At 34.3% G+C, this 13905-nt stretch overlaps 1 protein-coding gene across 5 annotated transcripts in view; it reads left to right on the forward strand.

Annotated features, from left to right (window-relative positions):
* Positions 1-13905, forward strand: part of DYNC2H1 (dynein cytoplasmic 2 heavy chain 1) — a 376161-nt gene that overhangs the window by 92650 nt on the left and 269606 nt on the right. For all 5 annotated transcript variants that reach the window (XM_064375367.1, XM_064375368.1, XM_064375371.1 and 2 more), the window contains exons 51-55: positions 396-509; positions 1616-1758; positions 7040-7124; positions 8920-9074; positions 13137-13274. In XM_064375367.1, the coding sequence (XP_064231437.1) occupies positions 396-509; positions 1616-1758; positions 7040-7124; positions 8920-9074; positions 13137-13274 (635 nt within the window). The remainder of the gene's footprint in view (positions 1-395; positions 510-1615; positions 1759-7039; positions 7125-8919; positions 9075-13136; positions 13275-13905) is intronic.

Below are 13905 nucleotides of genomic sequence, written 5' to 3' on the forward strand. Positions count from 1 at the left end.
GATAAGAATTTATTGGGAAGATAAGGGGCAGCAAGAGGAGAGAATATTTTGCTGTATGCATGGAACACAAGTTTATTGAGGCCAGAGTACAAAGTCTTATGGAGAAAGATGGAAAAAGAACCTGTAAAAGTAGACAGATGGCTAGATTATGACTATTTTGAGTGGCTTGCTTAGGTGTTTGAATTTTATCAAATGAAGTCTATAGATGAAGATTTGTGACTCATCTAGACGTGATAAGGTTTGTTTTTAGACAAATAAGGTTAATTTTTAGAAAGAAAGATTGAATAAGAGCAGAATTTTAAATACAAAAATTGAAAAAGTATTATTTATTAAAATGTTTTGGATTAGTGTAATATAGCCAAAATTAAAAAGAAAAAGGTAATATTTTTCTATAGGTGAAGTTCCTGGACTCTATACTCTTGAAGAATTAGAGCCCTTGCTGTTGCCTCTTAAAGATCAAGCTTCACAAGATGGTTTTTTTGGACCAGTCTTCAATTACTTCACATATAGTAAGTGACGTAGAATTCATTAATCAAATCAGACTCTGTTTCATGTGAAATGTATACCATTTAATTTGCCTTATTTTCTCATTAGATTGCAAAGTTATCTTAAATCTTGGGTTCTTTGATAATTTATACCTTTTTTTTTTTTTTTTGGAACTTTTAGAAAGTAACACATAGCTAGCTGATAGGTTAGCCTATAATAAAAACACCTGTATTAGTCTGTGTTTACATTGCTGATAAAGACATACCTAAGACATACCTGAGACTGAGCAATTTACAAAAGAAAGAGGTTTATTGGACTCACAGTTCCACATGGCCGGGGAGGCCTCACAGTCATGGTAGAAGGCAAGAAGGAGCAAGTCACATCTTACACGGGTGGCAGCAAGCAAAGAGAGGGCTTGTCTAGAGAAACTCCCATTTTTAAAACCTTGAGATCTCATGAGACCCCTTCACCATCATGAGAACAGCATGGGAAAGACCCCCTCCCCCCGCCCCATGATTCATCTCTCACTAGGTCCCTCCTATAACACGTGGGGATTATGGGAGCTACAAAATGAGATTTGGGTGGGGACACAGAGCCAAACCGTATCAATGCCTTAGCAAAATTCTAGCAAAGAGGAATGATGAAAGTGTGTTCCTTGGAATACTTACCTTGCTTCATTTGTTTCATGTGGTGAAATTAGTGCCACTTTAGTACCTCCTATCTTAGAGGACTATTGAACTATTTAGATTGTGCCAGACTTCATAGTTTTAAAAAACTAAATAGCCTTTCATTCATGTAGAAACAGTTTTATATGCACTGTAGAAATCCAAATTGAAATAAGTAAAAAAATGAGGTAATAATCATACTATCCAGACTTTATGACATGTATTTTTCATGGATATTTTTCTGAATCTTTTTTCTTAACATGCACATACACAAATTTGTAAGTGTTCTTTTAACTAAAATAAATATTATATTATAATGTTGTTTTATATTGTGCTCATTTTAAAAAACAGCTCCTATTATTTCAGAAATTTTGGTCTCTTTAACCGAGATCATGTATAGATTGTCTGATTCTATTAGTATTCTCGTAATTTTCCATGAATATTTTTAAAAATGTATTTCTTAGGAATTCAACAAAACTTGCATGTTGTCTTGATAATGGATTCTGCAAATTTAAACTTCATGATAAACTGCGAGAGTAATCCAGCTTTGCATAAGAAATGCCAGGTGTTGTGGATGGAGGGTTGGTCTGATAGCAGTATGAAGAAAGTAAGTTTACCATCTATCAAAAATTTTAAAAGCACATTTTATTTTTGAAGTTACTGATTTTCATAACCTCTCTTTGGTGTTGGTTATAACATCACCTTAATTATGACAGTGAACATCACTCATGTTTGGAAATGTCTATTTTCTTCTTACTCTTGCATGATAATTTAGTTAAATATAGAATTTTAGATTGAGGATCATGTTCCTAATTAAGGACCACAGAGGTAACAATACTTTAAAATTTTATGGCTTTAATTAAGTAGCCTATCACAGACAGTTCCAGATTTTTTAAAAAAACATAGCAAGTATTTTAACAATTGAATAATTTTTAAATCCTTAGAAAAGATCATTGCTCTGCTGTGTATTTGGAGGGGGATGAGTTAAAGTGTGAACTCATAGCACTATCTTAACTGGAAGCCTCTTATTTTACTTCATTTGAATAAGTATTCATTTTCAACATTGTTTCTTTAAATGATATTCATATTCTCAATTACTAATTTATTTATTTTTCTATAGGAGAAGTATAGCTTAATGTCTGTCATGATTCAGAGTAAGGAGTGTAATTTAAGTTAAGAGACATGGTTTACAGATGAGGTCATATTTTAGTTACAGAAAGATAGTTTAGTTTGAGGAGGTCATATGAATAAGAGGCATTCATTAAGAAGTAATTATTGACTGTTTAATATGTACCACTGTTCTGTATGTTGGGGACATAGTAGAGGGAAAAATAAAAACCAGACAGAAGTCTCTGCCCTCATGGCGTGTACATTCTTGTCAGGTGTATCTGTGGGGAAAGCTTTCTAGGTGAATATCCTGGGTAGAGAGCATGCCTGATGATTTTGAGGATCAGTAAAAAGGCAACTCCACCTGGAGCAGAATGGTTGAGAGTTGCTGAAGATGATGTGAGAGAACTAAGGGGAGACTGGTTAGGGCAGAGCTTTGTAAACTACTACACTGTATAGGATTTCAGCTTTTCCTGAGAACTAACTTACTTTGGATGCTTTCAGACAAAATTATTCTGACTTGTATTTTAATTGGATTACTGTAGTTTTTGTGTGGAAAGTAGACTATAGAGGGCAATGGTTGAAGCAGTTACAACTGATTGCAGTAATCCAGAGAGAAAAGGATAGGTTGGACTAAGGATGTAGTGGTAGGGTGGTGAGAAGTGGTTGTATTCTGGATATGTTTTTCAGTAGAAACAACAGTATTTGCTGACAGACTGTAATAAGGTGTAATAGAAAGTCAGGCGTCAACAATACCTCCGAGTATTTTGGCTTGAGCAACTAGAAGGATGAAATGACCATCATTTGAGACAGAGGAGACTATGAGGCCTTCAGTTTTAGATGTGTTAAATATGAGATACCAGACCTTAAAGTTATGAGGTTGAGAAGGCATTTGAATATATAAGCCTGGAGTTCTAGGGGTCAGATATACAGAAAAAAATTTGAAGAATTATCAGGGTGTAGGTGGTATTTAAAGCTATAAGAATGAATGATATCACCGAGAGAGTGAGAATAAACAAAAGAGAGCAGTGATCTAAGACTAAACCCAAGAAACTGGGGAGATAAAGAGGAAGAATCAACAAAGAACACTGAGAAAAAGCTGCTAGGGAAATAAGAAAACCAGATAAGCATTATGTTTTAGAAACCAAGAGAAAATAGCATGTCGAAGGAAGAAGATATGAGGAACAATGACACATGAAAGTAGATAAGGACTAGGAATTGACCATTGAATTTAGCAACATAGAAATCATTGGTGACTTTGATAGAGCAGTGGCAGTTAGTAATGGAAAAAGCCATACTGGAGTATGTTTCAGAAAGAATGAGAAGATTGGAGACAATGAATATGGGTAAACTCTTTTACGGAATTTTGTATAAAGGATGAGAGAAATGGGTTAGTAACTGGAGGAAGGAGGAGTAAAAGTAGTTATTTATTTATTTTATTTTTTTGAGGCAGAGTCTTGCTCTGTCGCCCAGGCTGGAGCACCGTGGTGCAATCTCGGCTCACTGCAACCTCAGCCTTCTGGTTTCAAGTGATTCTCCTGTCTCAGCCTCTTGAGTAGCTGAGATTACAGGTGCCCGACACCATGCCCAGCTAATTTTTGTATTCTTAGTAGAGCTGGGATTTTGCCATCTTGGCCAGGCTGGTCTCAAACTCCTGACCTCAAGTAATCCACCTTCCTCAGCCTCCCAGAGTGTTAGGCTTACAGGCATGAGCCACTGCTCCTGGCCTGTTTTTTTTTTTTTAAAGATGGGACAAACTATAGCATGTTCATATGCTGTTGAGAATTATTTAATAGAGAAGCAAAAAAATAAAATATTTGATGCAAAACAGACTGGAAAAATTGATGGATTAATATCATCAAATAAGTGCACAGCAAATGGATCTAGTACACAAATGAAAGAATTAAAGATTGGCCTTTCCTATGAGAATGTAGGAATCACTTGTGATAAGAGGAAAGAAAACAATAGAGGGGGATACATCCAAGTGGTGGTCAGGTGTGGTACTGGAAAGTTGGAGATACTCTTTTCTAATTGTTTCTATTTTCTTAGTGAAATAGGAAGATTATCCACTGGAGGAAAGAATGATGGAGGAGGTTTTGGAGGCTTAAAGAGATACAAGAACACATGCAAATAGTTGTTTTTGGAGAGTGAAAGAGGGAAAGGATTAGGTGAATGGAGTATGATAGGATTCACTTGAGGTTAGTGATCATGGAGTTCTAGAGGCCAAACAACATAGTTGTGTTTTTTTCTCAAAGCATAGGTGCACTCATGGCTGCAGACCACGTATAGGTGGTGACTTAGATTTGACCAGAATTGGGACTTTGCTACTTGATTATGACAAAACGATGGAAGGCAAAAGAGTCGAGAATATTTATAAGAATATAATTATTTTGATTTGAGAATATTTATAAGAATATAGGGCCGGGTGCGGTGGCTCATGCCTGTAATCCCAGCACTTTGTGAGGCCGAGGCAGGTGGATCATGAGGTCAAGAGATCGAGACCATCCTGGTCAACATGGTGAAACCCCGTCTCTACTAAAAATACAAAAAATTAGCTGGGCATGGTGGCACATGCTTGTAATCCCAGATACTCAGGAGGCTGAGGCAGGAGAATTGCCTGAACCCAGGAGGCAGAGGCTGCGGTGAGCCGAGATTGTGCCATTGCACTCCAGCTTGGGTAACAAGAACGAAACTCCGTCCCCCCGACCAAAAAATAATAATAATAAAAATAAAAATAAAAAAATATATAATTATTTTGCTTTACCATGGAATTTAAGTTGGTAAAGTGGTAAATTAGAATAGGAAGATGGTGAATTACAGTGAAGTGGTGGTCAAATTGGTAGATAGTAGGTTTCAGTGGAGGTTTACGATTTTATGTTGGAAGGGAGTAAACTGAGAAGACAGGAGTGTAGTGATGGAAGAATGGGATGTTTGAAAGTGAGACTATGGAAGGCTTTCACTTGATGATAATTACAAACTCTCAGGATATGACTGTGACTGTGTAGGGGAGTGGCTGAAAACAGTGTGGTAGATAAGAGGAGAAGAGGAGTTCAAGGAATTGAGAGGTGAGGGTACTAGAGGGGTTATCTATAATGGATACTGAAAGTAAGAATAATTAAGAAGTAAGACAAGGATTGTGTTGGAAAGAGTGACAGTGACCCAAGAGCTAAAATTACTTGTGGAATGAAGAAATGATTGGACTGGTAGATGCCTGGAGCAAGGAGGGTTAGTGGTTACTTAACTAGCCTGATAATATGAAAACTGAATTTAGGGAGCTTAGCAAGGATGGTTTTGAAGTAGTGATGAAGTGCAAGAGGGCACCGCCTCACTTGCAGGTCCAGTGGTTCAGAGACATGATATTGCATGGTGTGTTTGGGAAACAGAGAGTTCATGTGGCTGCTGCACATAGTATGTGGAACATTGTTGTGGGAAATATTATTAAAAGCCAGACTGGGGACACATAAGGAGGGGAAGCATTTAAGTGCCATGACTTTGAATCTTATTTAATGAGCAACTAGAAGCAACTGAAAGTTATTTGAAGGGGTTGTTAGTATCCATCAGTTTTGGATATGTTAGGAAATGTTAATATATGTAATATATTATGTTCTGAATATATTGATATATTAAATATATGAGAATATGTATTAGAAAGATATGAGAATATGAAAAATATGAGATATGAGAATGAAATATGAAAATATGTAGTAGATGAAAATGAGGCAAATTAATAGCCTAAATATGCCCATTCAACTCTTTGGAAAGTACTATTTTTATTTCAAGTGAAGGAACTGGGGCAAATCAGGAAGGCAGACTTTGCTAATGTAGGATATTGTTTGAGGATAGACCATTTTAAAGAAAGCGAGTTCTCAAAGAAACAAATTATCATTGATTTAAAAATATAAGTTTAAAATATTCTCACATAGGCTTAAGTGTTTTGTCAGAAATATCTCTGTCTCAAGAATTATAGTACATTTCAACTCTGCATTAATGAAGAGCTCTTTTAGCTTACATTTTTTCTTCATTCTGAGAAATTTCAAAAGTGATTTTTTTTAACCTAATTACCTGGATCACATGTGTTTCCTCTTGCTGGTAATGTCAGCTCTATCAGGTGAAAGCAACTGAAGCTATTTGGCTTAATTTAAAATTTCAGAATTGTTACTTTAATTTTTTTCGGAAACTAAACTTCCTTTTGTATATTCTGAAGTAGCATTCTTATAAGGTTACCTTTTCTTTAATAATAATGATATCTGCTTATGAAACTGTATTTGCTTATTTACAATAGTGGCAAAATTCCAGTCATATTGAGAATATACTTTTTAGAATTATCAGTTATGAAATTATTGATTATAAAATTATTTTTTTTTACTTTTAGTTCTTACTTGAAAAAGCTAAGAGTCCTTGCTACTCCACTGTGCCATGAAGGCATTTTACTATGTTTTATGCCAAATAAAATATTTTTATTATTGTATTTTTTAAATGGCATTGTGATTATTTTCTAATTCAATCCAAATTGTAATTTCCTTCATTTCACGTAGTCTAACCATTTCAAGTGAACTTTTCCCAGTGTGCATTAATTTGCAATCAGCTAATGGTTGATATGTGTAAAAATGTTTTCTAGGAAATCATTTCTTCTAAAGATTTCTGTTTTTTTTTCCTCTTAGTCTGGAATGAATGCTAGAAGAAAAGTACAATCAATACTGACTTTTTTTGTGTGTTAAAGGTTTTTAACGTCTGATATGGGACTTAAGCTTTTTCATAGTGATTTGCTTTTTATGTTTTAGATACCTGAAATGTTATTCAGTGAAACAGGTGGTGAAGGAAAACACAATGACAAGAAACGAAAAGAAGAAAAGAAAAAAAATTCAGGTAGTATTTTGATGAAGTCAGTTTTATCTGGTTTTTATTTATGAAATAATTGCCATTTTTCTGATATTACAGATCCATTAAAGATTCATGATTATAAATTTGAATAATGCTAAATGTAACAAAATTAGATTTCTTCTGCTGTGAACTAAATTTTGAAGTCCTTTTTATTTTTAAATTAATGATTATGTCATTTAACAAAGAACCCACAGAATATCTACTGTGTGAGTCCAAGAAATTTAAAAATTATTTTTCTGACCTGAGTGATTTCAAGGACCTACTTAAATTGTTTATAGAGTCTTTTGCAAGCACCCTAAACTTTTCATATTAGCTTATCACTTAGATATGTCACAGAACTCTATAATTTATATATGAAAAAGTTTTATGATATTCTTTGAGTATGGACTTAATCTTTTCTTAACTATAATATTCTCATTATTTTCTCTAACTTCAAATTAATTTTGATTGTGGTCTTTATTTTTATATCATAATTCACTTATTTTTTTAACCATCTAATCATCAGATATTTATGGAAGGTTTTTTATACTATGTACTGAGCTGGATATTAGAGATCACTTAATAGCTCATAGTCCAGTGATAGTGAGAATTATATATAAACATAAATATCTGATGTAGCAAGATAAGTGATGGTGGAAGTTTATATGAAATACATTGGAAAGTAAAACTTCTGACTAGCAGATATTATAGGAAATAGACATTTCCCAGACAGGCATCTTAAGAAAGTCATTCTGGTTAGAGTGAGTAGCATGGAAAAGGTTTGGGGAAGTGAAACAGGCGTATTATGAACCTATGAATAGCCTAAAGGGCTGAAACATAAGATGTATAAGTAAGTGCTAGATGAAGAAGGAGGGAAAGGTTGGCATGGTTAGGTAATAAAGAGCCTTTGGCATTATGCTAAGGAGTTTGGATTCCAACCTGCAGGTGATAGGGCATTACTGAGAGATTTAGAAAGAGATTTAACCAGAATTTTGTTTTGGAAATAGAAATTTCTTTATATGTTCCTTTCTTCAGTTATTGGAAAATAGATTGGTAGTAGGGAGAAACCAAAAGCCATTACATCTCTTTAGAAGTTTATTGTAGTAATCTAAGAGACACACGATGAAGGCCTAAACCAAGGAAGAGATAGTAAGAATGGAGGATGGAATGGACTTGGTGGATATTAGGAGGTAATCTAAATGAGACTCGATGATTATGTAATGGCTGTGGCACACAAGAAGAAAGAAGAGTCAAGGATGTTTCTTGGGGTTCTGTCTTGGAATATTCATTAGAAATTGATTTCATTTACTAGGGCAGGGAATACAGATAGAAATTGTGTCAGTGAGAGGAAGATAATGTGTTTGTTCATGGATATATTGAACCTAATGTGAACTTCTTCTTAACTTTTTGGCTTTTGAAGTCTTGTTTCTCCCTGTATCAGGTGGGAGTGGATAGGTATTTTGTGCATTGCTTTTCTGTTCAGCAGATTGTATTTAGCTCACTTTTGGATGATTGTACATGTGATATAGTCCCAATTTATATGTTATGACAATATATAGATTTATTTTTCTTGTAACAATGAAGTTGTTCAGTGGAAATATATAACAGTAGGTGAATAGAGGCTACTAAAACTAGAGAATTCAAGATTCCTAAGGAAGATGGAAGCTGTGAATAGTTGTCTAGAAGTGCCTGTATATCTTTAAGCAAAGATGCTATCTCATATTTATAATTATGTAGCGTGGAAGTATCTTGTGTAAAACAAGTATCATTAGGAAATGTTATTTTTATTTTCTTTTTCTAGTTGATCCTGATTTTCTAAAATCATTTTTATTAATCCATGAATCTTGTAAAGCATATGGCGCCACACCAAGCCGATATATGACCTTTTTACATGTGTATTCTGCCATTAGTAGCAGCAAGAAAAAGGAATTATTAAAAAGACAAAGTCATTTGCAGGTATAGTACTGGTAATCTTGAATTATTTTATCTATATATAGGAAATAAGAGTTTTGTAAATCACAATGCTGCGTTGTGGGTGATATATACTGGGTATTAATAAATGTACTGTAGGACCGGGCGCGGTGGCTCACGCCTGTAATCCCAGCACTTTGGGAGGTCGAGGCGGGTGGATCACGAGGTCAAGAGATTGAGACCATCCTGGTCAACACGGTGAAACCCTGTCTCTACTAAAAATACAAAAAATTAGCTGGGCACGGTGGTGTGTGCCTTTTATCCCAGCTACTCAGGAGGCTGAGGCAGGAGAATTGCCTGAACCCAGGAGGCGGAGGTTGCGGTGAGCCGAGATCGCGCCATTGCACTCCAGCCTGGGTAACAAGAGCGAAACTCCATCTCAAAAAAAAAAAAAAAAGGACTGTATTAAAAGCCTTGGAATGCAGTCTCACTTTCCTACCTATATTGCGCTCTAGATTTTAGTAATGGTTTGTATTTTTTTTTAATTCAATGGTTATTTCTTTTCTTCACTGTTTGGCATTTATGGGTTTTTGCTAGCTTATGGTACTCTTATCTTTAAGAGTCTCTTTCACATGAAAGCTTTTTTAGAAATTAAGAAAACCTTGTTAATAGGCATAAGAATGATACAATGGACTTTGTGGACTTGAGGGGAAGAGTGGGAGTGCAGAGGGTTAAAAAGCAACAAATATGGTGCAGGGTATACTGCTTGGGTGATGGGTGCACCAGTATCTCACAGATCACCACCAAAGAACTTACTCATGTAACCAAATACCACCTGTACCCCAATAACTTACAGAAAAATAAAATAAAATAATAATAAAAAAAGAAAAGAAAACCGTTATTAACTAAAACATAATATCCAAGATTATACTTTAACATAACCTTTAAAATTAAAATTATATTTTATAAAGTAATATTTTTATCCATGTTACTTCACTTAGTACATTCTGAACAGTTTTCTTTTCATATTTCTCCAATTATAGAACTTTAACTTACATGTGACATTAGAATGTCAACCTCTGAAGTTGTTAGAGAACGTTTTCTCTCTAAAGGTCTAGTTTCCCTTTATTAGGGCAGTAAACTAAGTTCCAACTTAATTGAGATTATTATCTTTATCATTTCTAACGATTCACTCTCATTTATATTAAGGTACTAACTATACAGGCTTTTCTGAGGATTAGTTTCCTGATTTAGTTCTCTATGGTACTTTGGATAAATTACTTTAACTTACTGATTTGCAGCTTAATTAGGTCAATGGTAGTTGTATGTGAGTGTATTAGATAAAATTTATATGGAAAGAACCTAGTTTGATACCTGTACTTTATGTTGGGTACTCAATAAATATTAGTTACATTCTTATTTTGCCATTACTCTTTCCCCAACTCTTCTGATTTGTTAAGTGATAAAAACATTACAGAAGAGAAAGAATTTTTTTCATGTACATTCCTGGGTTCGTTAGTATGTTGTTTGGACAGTACGATGGGGTACCATAATGGCCAGGCCAGGGTCAAATGCCTACCCAAAATGCAGACAGGTAAGTGAATGACAGCCCAGCAGAACCATATGTGAGGCAGTTTCTTACAAGAAAAGTTAATATTAGACAGACAAAACCACGTCATGTCTACTATAAAAAAGAGTGACTCTTGAGTCCTTTTTCCCAATCAGTGAGACTAAAATTAGAAAAGATTTACTGAGTTATCCCTTGCCTGCTATTTTCCCTCCCACCTAATGTAACGGGTAAAAAGTGTTTTTTAATTAAGCTTATGTTTAAACTATCAAATATGTGTTTATCTGTTTAGCTTTTCTGTGATTTTTTTCAAGTCTTATGGATTTATTTTTAAAATTTTTGATATTGATAATTTTATTGATATCTATGGGGTACATGTGATATTTTGATACATGCAAGAATGTGTAATGATCAAAGGATGATTGGTGATGTTGAACATTTTTTCATGTACCTGTTGGCCATTTGTGTATCTTTAAAAAAAAAAAAATCTATTCAGATCCTCTGCCTACTTTTTAATGGAATTCTTTGCTGTTGTTGAGTTGTTTGAATTTCTTGTATATTCTACATATTAAGCCTCTTGTCAGATGAAGAGTTTGCAAATATTTTCTCCCATTTAACAGGTTGTTTCTTCACTCTGTTAATTGTTTCCTTTGCTGTGAAGAAGGTTTTTGTTAATACAGTCTTATTTTTCTTTTTTCATTTTTGTTTCCTATGCTTTTGAGGTCTTAACCATAAAATCTTTGCCTAAACCAATGACCTGGAGCATTTCCTCAATGTTTTATTCTAGAAGTTTTATAGGTCCAGGTCTTTTGTTTAAGTCTTTAATCCATTTTGAATTGATTTTTGTATATGATGACAGAGGAAGGTCTAGTTTCATTCTTTTGCATAGGGATGTCCAATTTTCCCACCACTATTTAATGAAGAGGGTGTCCTTTTTCCAATATATTTTCTTGTTTCTTTGTTAAAAAATCAGTGGACTGTAAATACATGAGTTTATTTCTGGGTTCTTTATTCTCTTCCATTGGTCTGTGTGTCTGTTTTGTAACAATACCATGCCATTTTGGTTACTATAGCTTTGTAGTATATTTCAGAATCAGGTAGTGTGATGTCTCTAGCTTTGCTATTTTTGTTTAGGATTGCTTTGGCTATTCAGGCCCTTTTGTGGTTCCAAACAAATTTTTGGATTTTTAAAAAAATTTCTGTGAAGAATGTAATTAGTATTTTCATAGGTATTGCATTGAATCTCTAGATTGCTTTGAGTAGTATGGCCATTTTGTCAATACTAATACTACTTTTTTTTTTTTTGAGTTGGAGTCTTGCTCTGTTGCCCAGGCTGGAGTGCAATGGTGTGATCTCGGCTCACTGCAGTCTGTGACTCCTGGGTCAAGAGATTCTTGTGTCTCAGCCTCCGAAGTAGGGGGGACACAGGCGCATGCCACCACGCCTAGCTAATTTTTATATTTTCAGTACAGATGGGGTTTCGTTATGTTGGCCAGGCTAGTCTGGAACTCCTGACCTCAAATGATCCACCCGCCTTGGTCTCCCAAAATGCTGGGATTATAGGCATGAGCCACTACGCCCAGCAACAACGATGCTAATACTTCTGATTCATGAGCATGGGATGTCTTTCGGTTTTTTTTTTGGTATCTTCTTCAATTTCTTTAATCAATATGTTGTAGTTTTTCTTGTAGAGGTCTTTCATCTTCTTTGTTAACTTTATTCCTAGGTATTTTTTTTTCCTTTTGTAACTGCTGTAAATAGGATTGCCTTCTTAATTTCTTTTTCAGTGAGTTCATTATTGACATATAGAAATATTACTGATTTTTCTGTGTTGATTTTGTATCCTGCAGCTTTACTGAATTTACTTATTACTTCTAAGAGTTTTTTGGTGGAGTCTTTATGTTTTTCTAGATATGAAATCATGCCCATCTATAAAGAGGGACAATTTGACTTCCTCTTTTCCAATTTGGATGCCTTTTGTTTCATTCTTTTGCCTGATTGCTGTGGCTTGGACTTCTGGTACTGTGGTGAATAGGAGTGGTGAAAGTAGTGGGCTTCCTTGTCTTGTTCAGTTCTTAGAAGAGGTTTCCAGCTTTTCCCCATTCAGTATGTTGTGAGCAGGTGCTTTGTCATTTTTGGCCCTTATTATGTTGAGGTATGTTCCTCCAATGCCTAATTTTTTGAGTGTTCTTGCCTTGAAGGTATGTTGAATTTTATTGAATGTGTTTTCTGTGTCTATTTTGATTCTGTTGATGTGATGTATTATGTTAGCTGATTTACATATGTTGAACCATTCTCTGTGATGCTTTAAAATTTATTTTTCTTTAAAACCTCTGTGGAATCTTTTTACTACATCTTAATGAGTATCATGTGAAATAAATTGCTATAATTAGCAATAATAAAAAACCAGTCTACTTGCTACTGTTTTGTGTATACACACTTAACATGTTTGCTTGAATCTTTATTATGGGGCTTTATTTACTGTGTGTATGTAAAATTTCTTTTTTAAAATATTGCCAATCAATATTTTATTGATGTAGGCTGGTGTATCTAAACTAAATGAAGCTAAAGCTCTTGTGGATGAACTGAACAGAAAAGCTGGAGAACAAAGTGTATTACTTAAAACTAAGCAAGATGAAGCAGATGCTGCCCTTCAAATGATCACAGTGTCAATGCAGGTAATGTTTAGAATGACCACAGAAATGAAACAATAGGGAGAGCATTTATGCCTGATTGTCAGTCAGTGAAAAATAACATTTTCACTTATGTGGATTTTAAAAATATTGCTTATTCATACTGAGTCAGACTGATATTATGTCCTTAAGCTTTTATGGAAAGGAATGGTATTTTCCCACATTGTTTAGAATCATAACTTAGTACATTCAGTTGACCATATGCTAATTTATCTAAACTCTTTTTATATTTTAAATTGGCATGGATCTGTATTTAACTGATTTTATTTCTTTATACTCTGCCAGTTAGGTTGGTATTTCCTTTTATTTTTCTTAGAATTCTCTCTGTTAGGCTTTGAGAGTTTTTCTTGCTTTTAGTTTTCCCAAGATTTATGAAATGTTTTTATTCTGTCAGTACTTTCATGATGTTTTGTATTTTGATTATATATTTTTTGAGCTGTTGCCTTTGTTTTGTTGAACGCTTTGAGTTCCTTGTTTGCCTCAGTATTTACTGTCTGCATGCTCTCTCAGGATGATCTTGTTCATTATATTGCTCTTATTATTAACATATGACTGTTTTTAGATTCATCTTTTTTTATTCTTTATCCCTAACTCCTCTTACGAGCTTCAGACTTCC

This window comes from Aotus nancymaae, unplaced genomic scaffold (assembly GCF_030222135.1).
Source record: "Aotus nancymaae isolate 86718 unplaced genomic scaffold, 86718_ANA_hifiasm-v0.15.2.pri h1tg000012l, whole genome shotgun sequence".
Taxonomy (NCBI): domain Eukaryota; kingdom Metazoa; phylum Chordata; class Mammalia; order Primates; family Aotidae; genus Aotus; species Aotus nancymaae.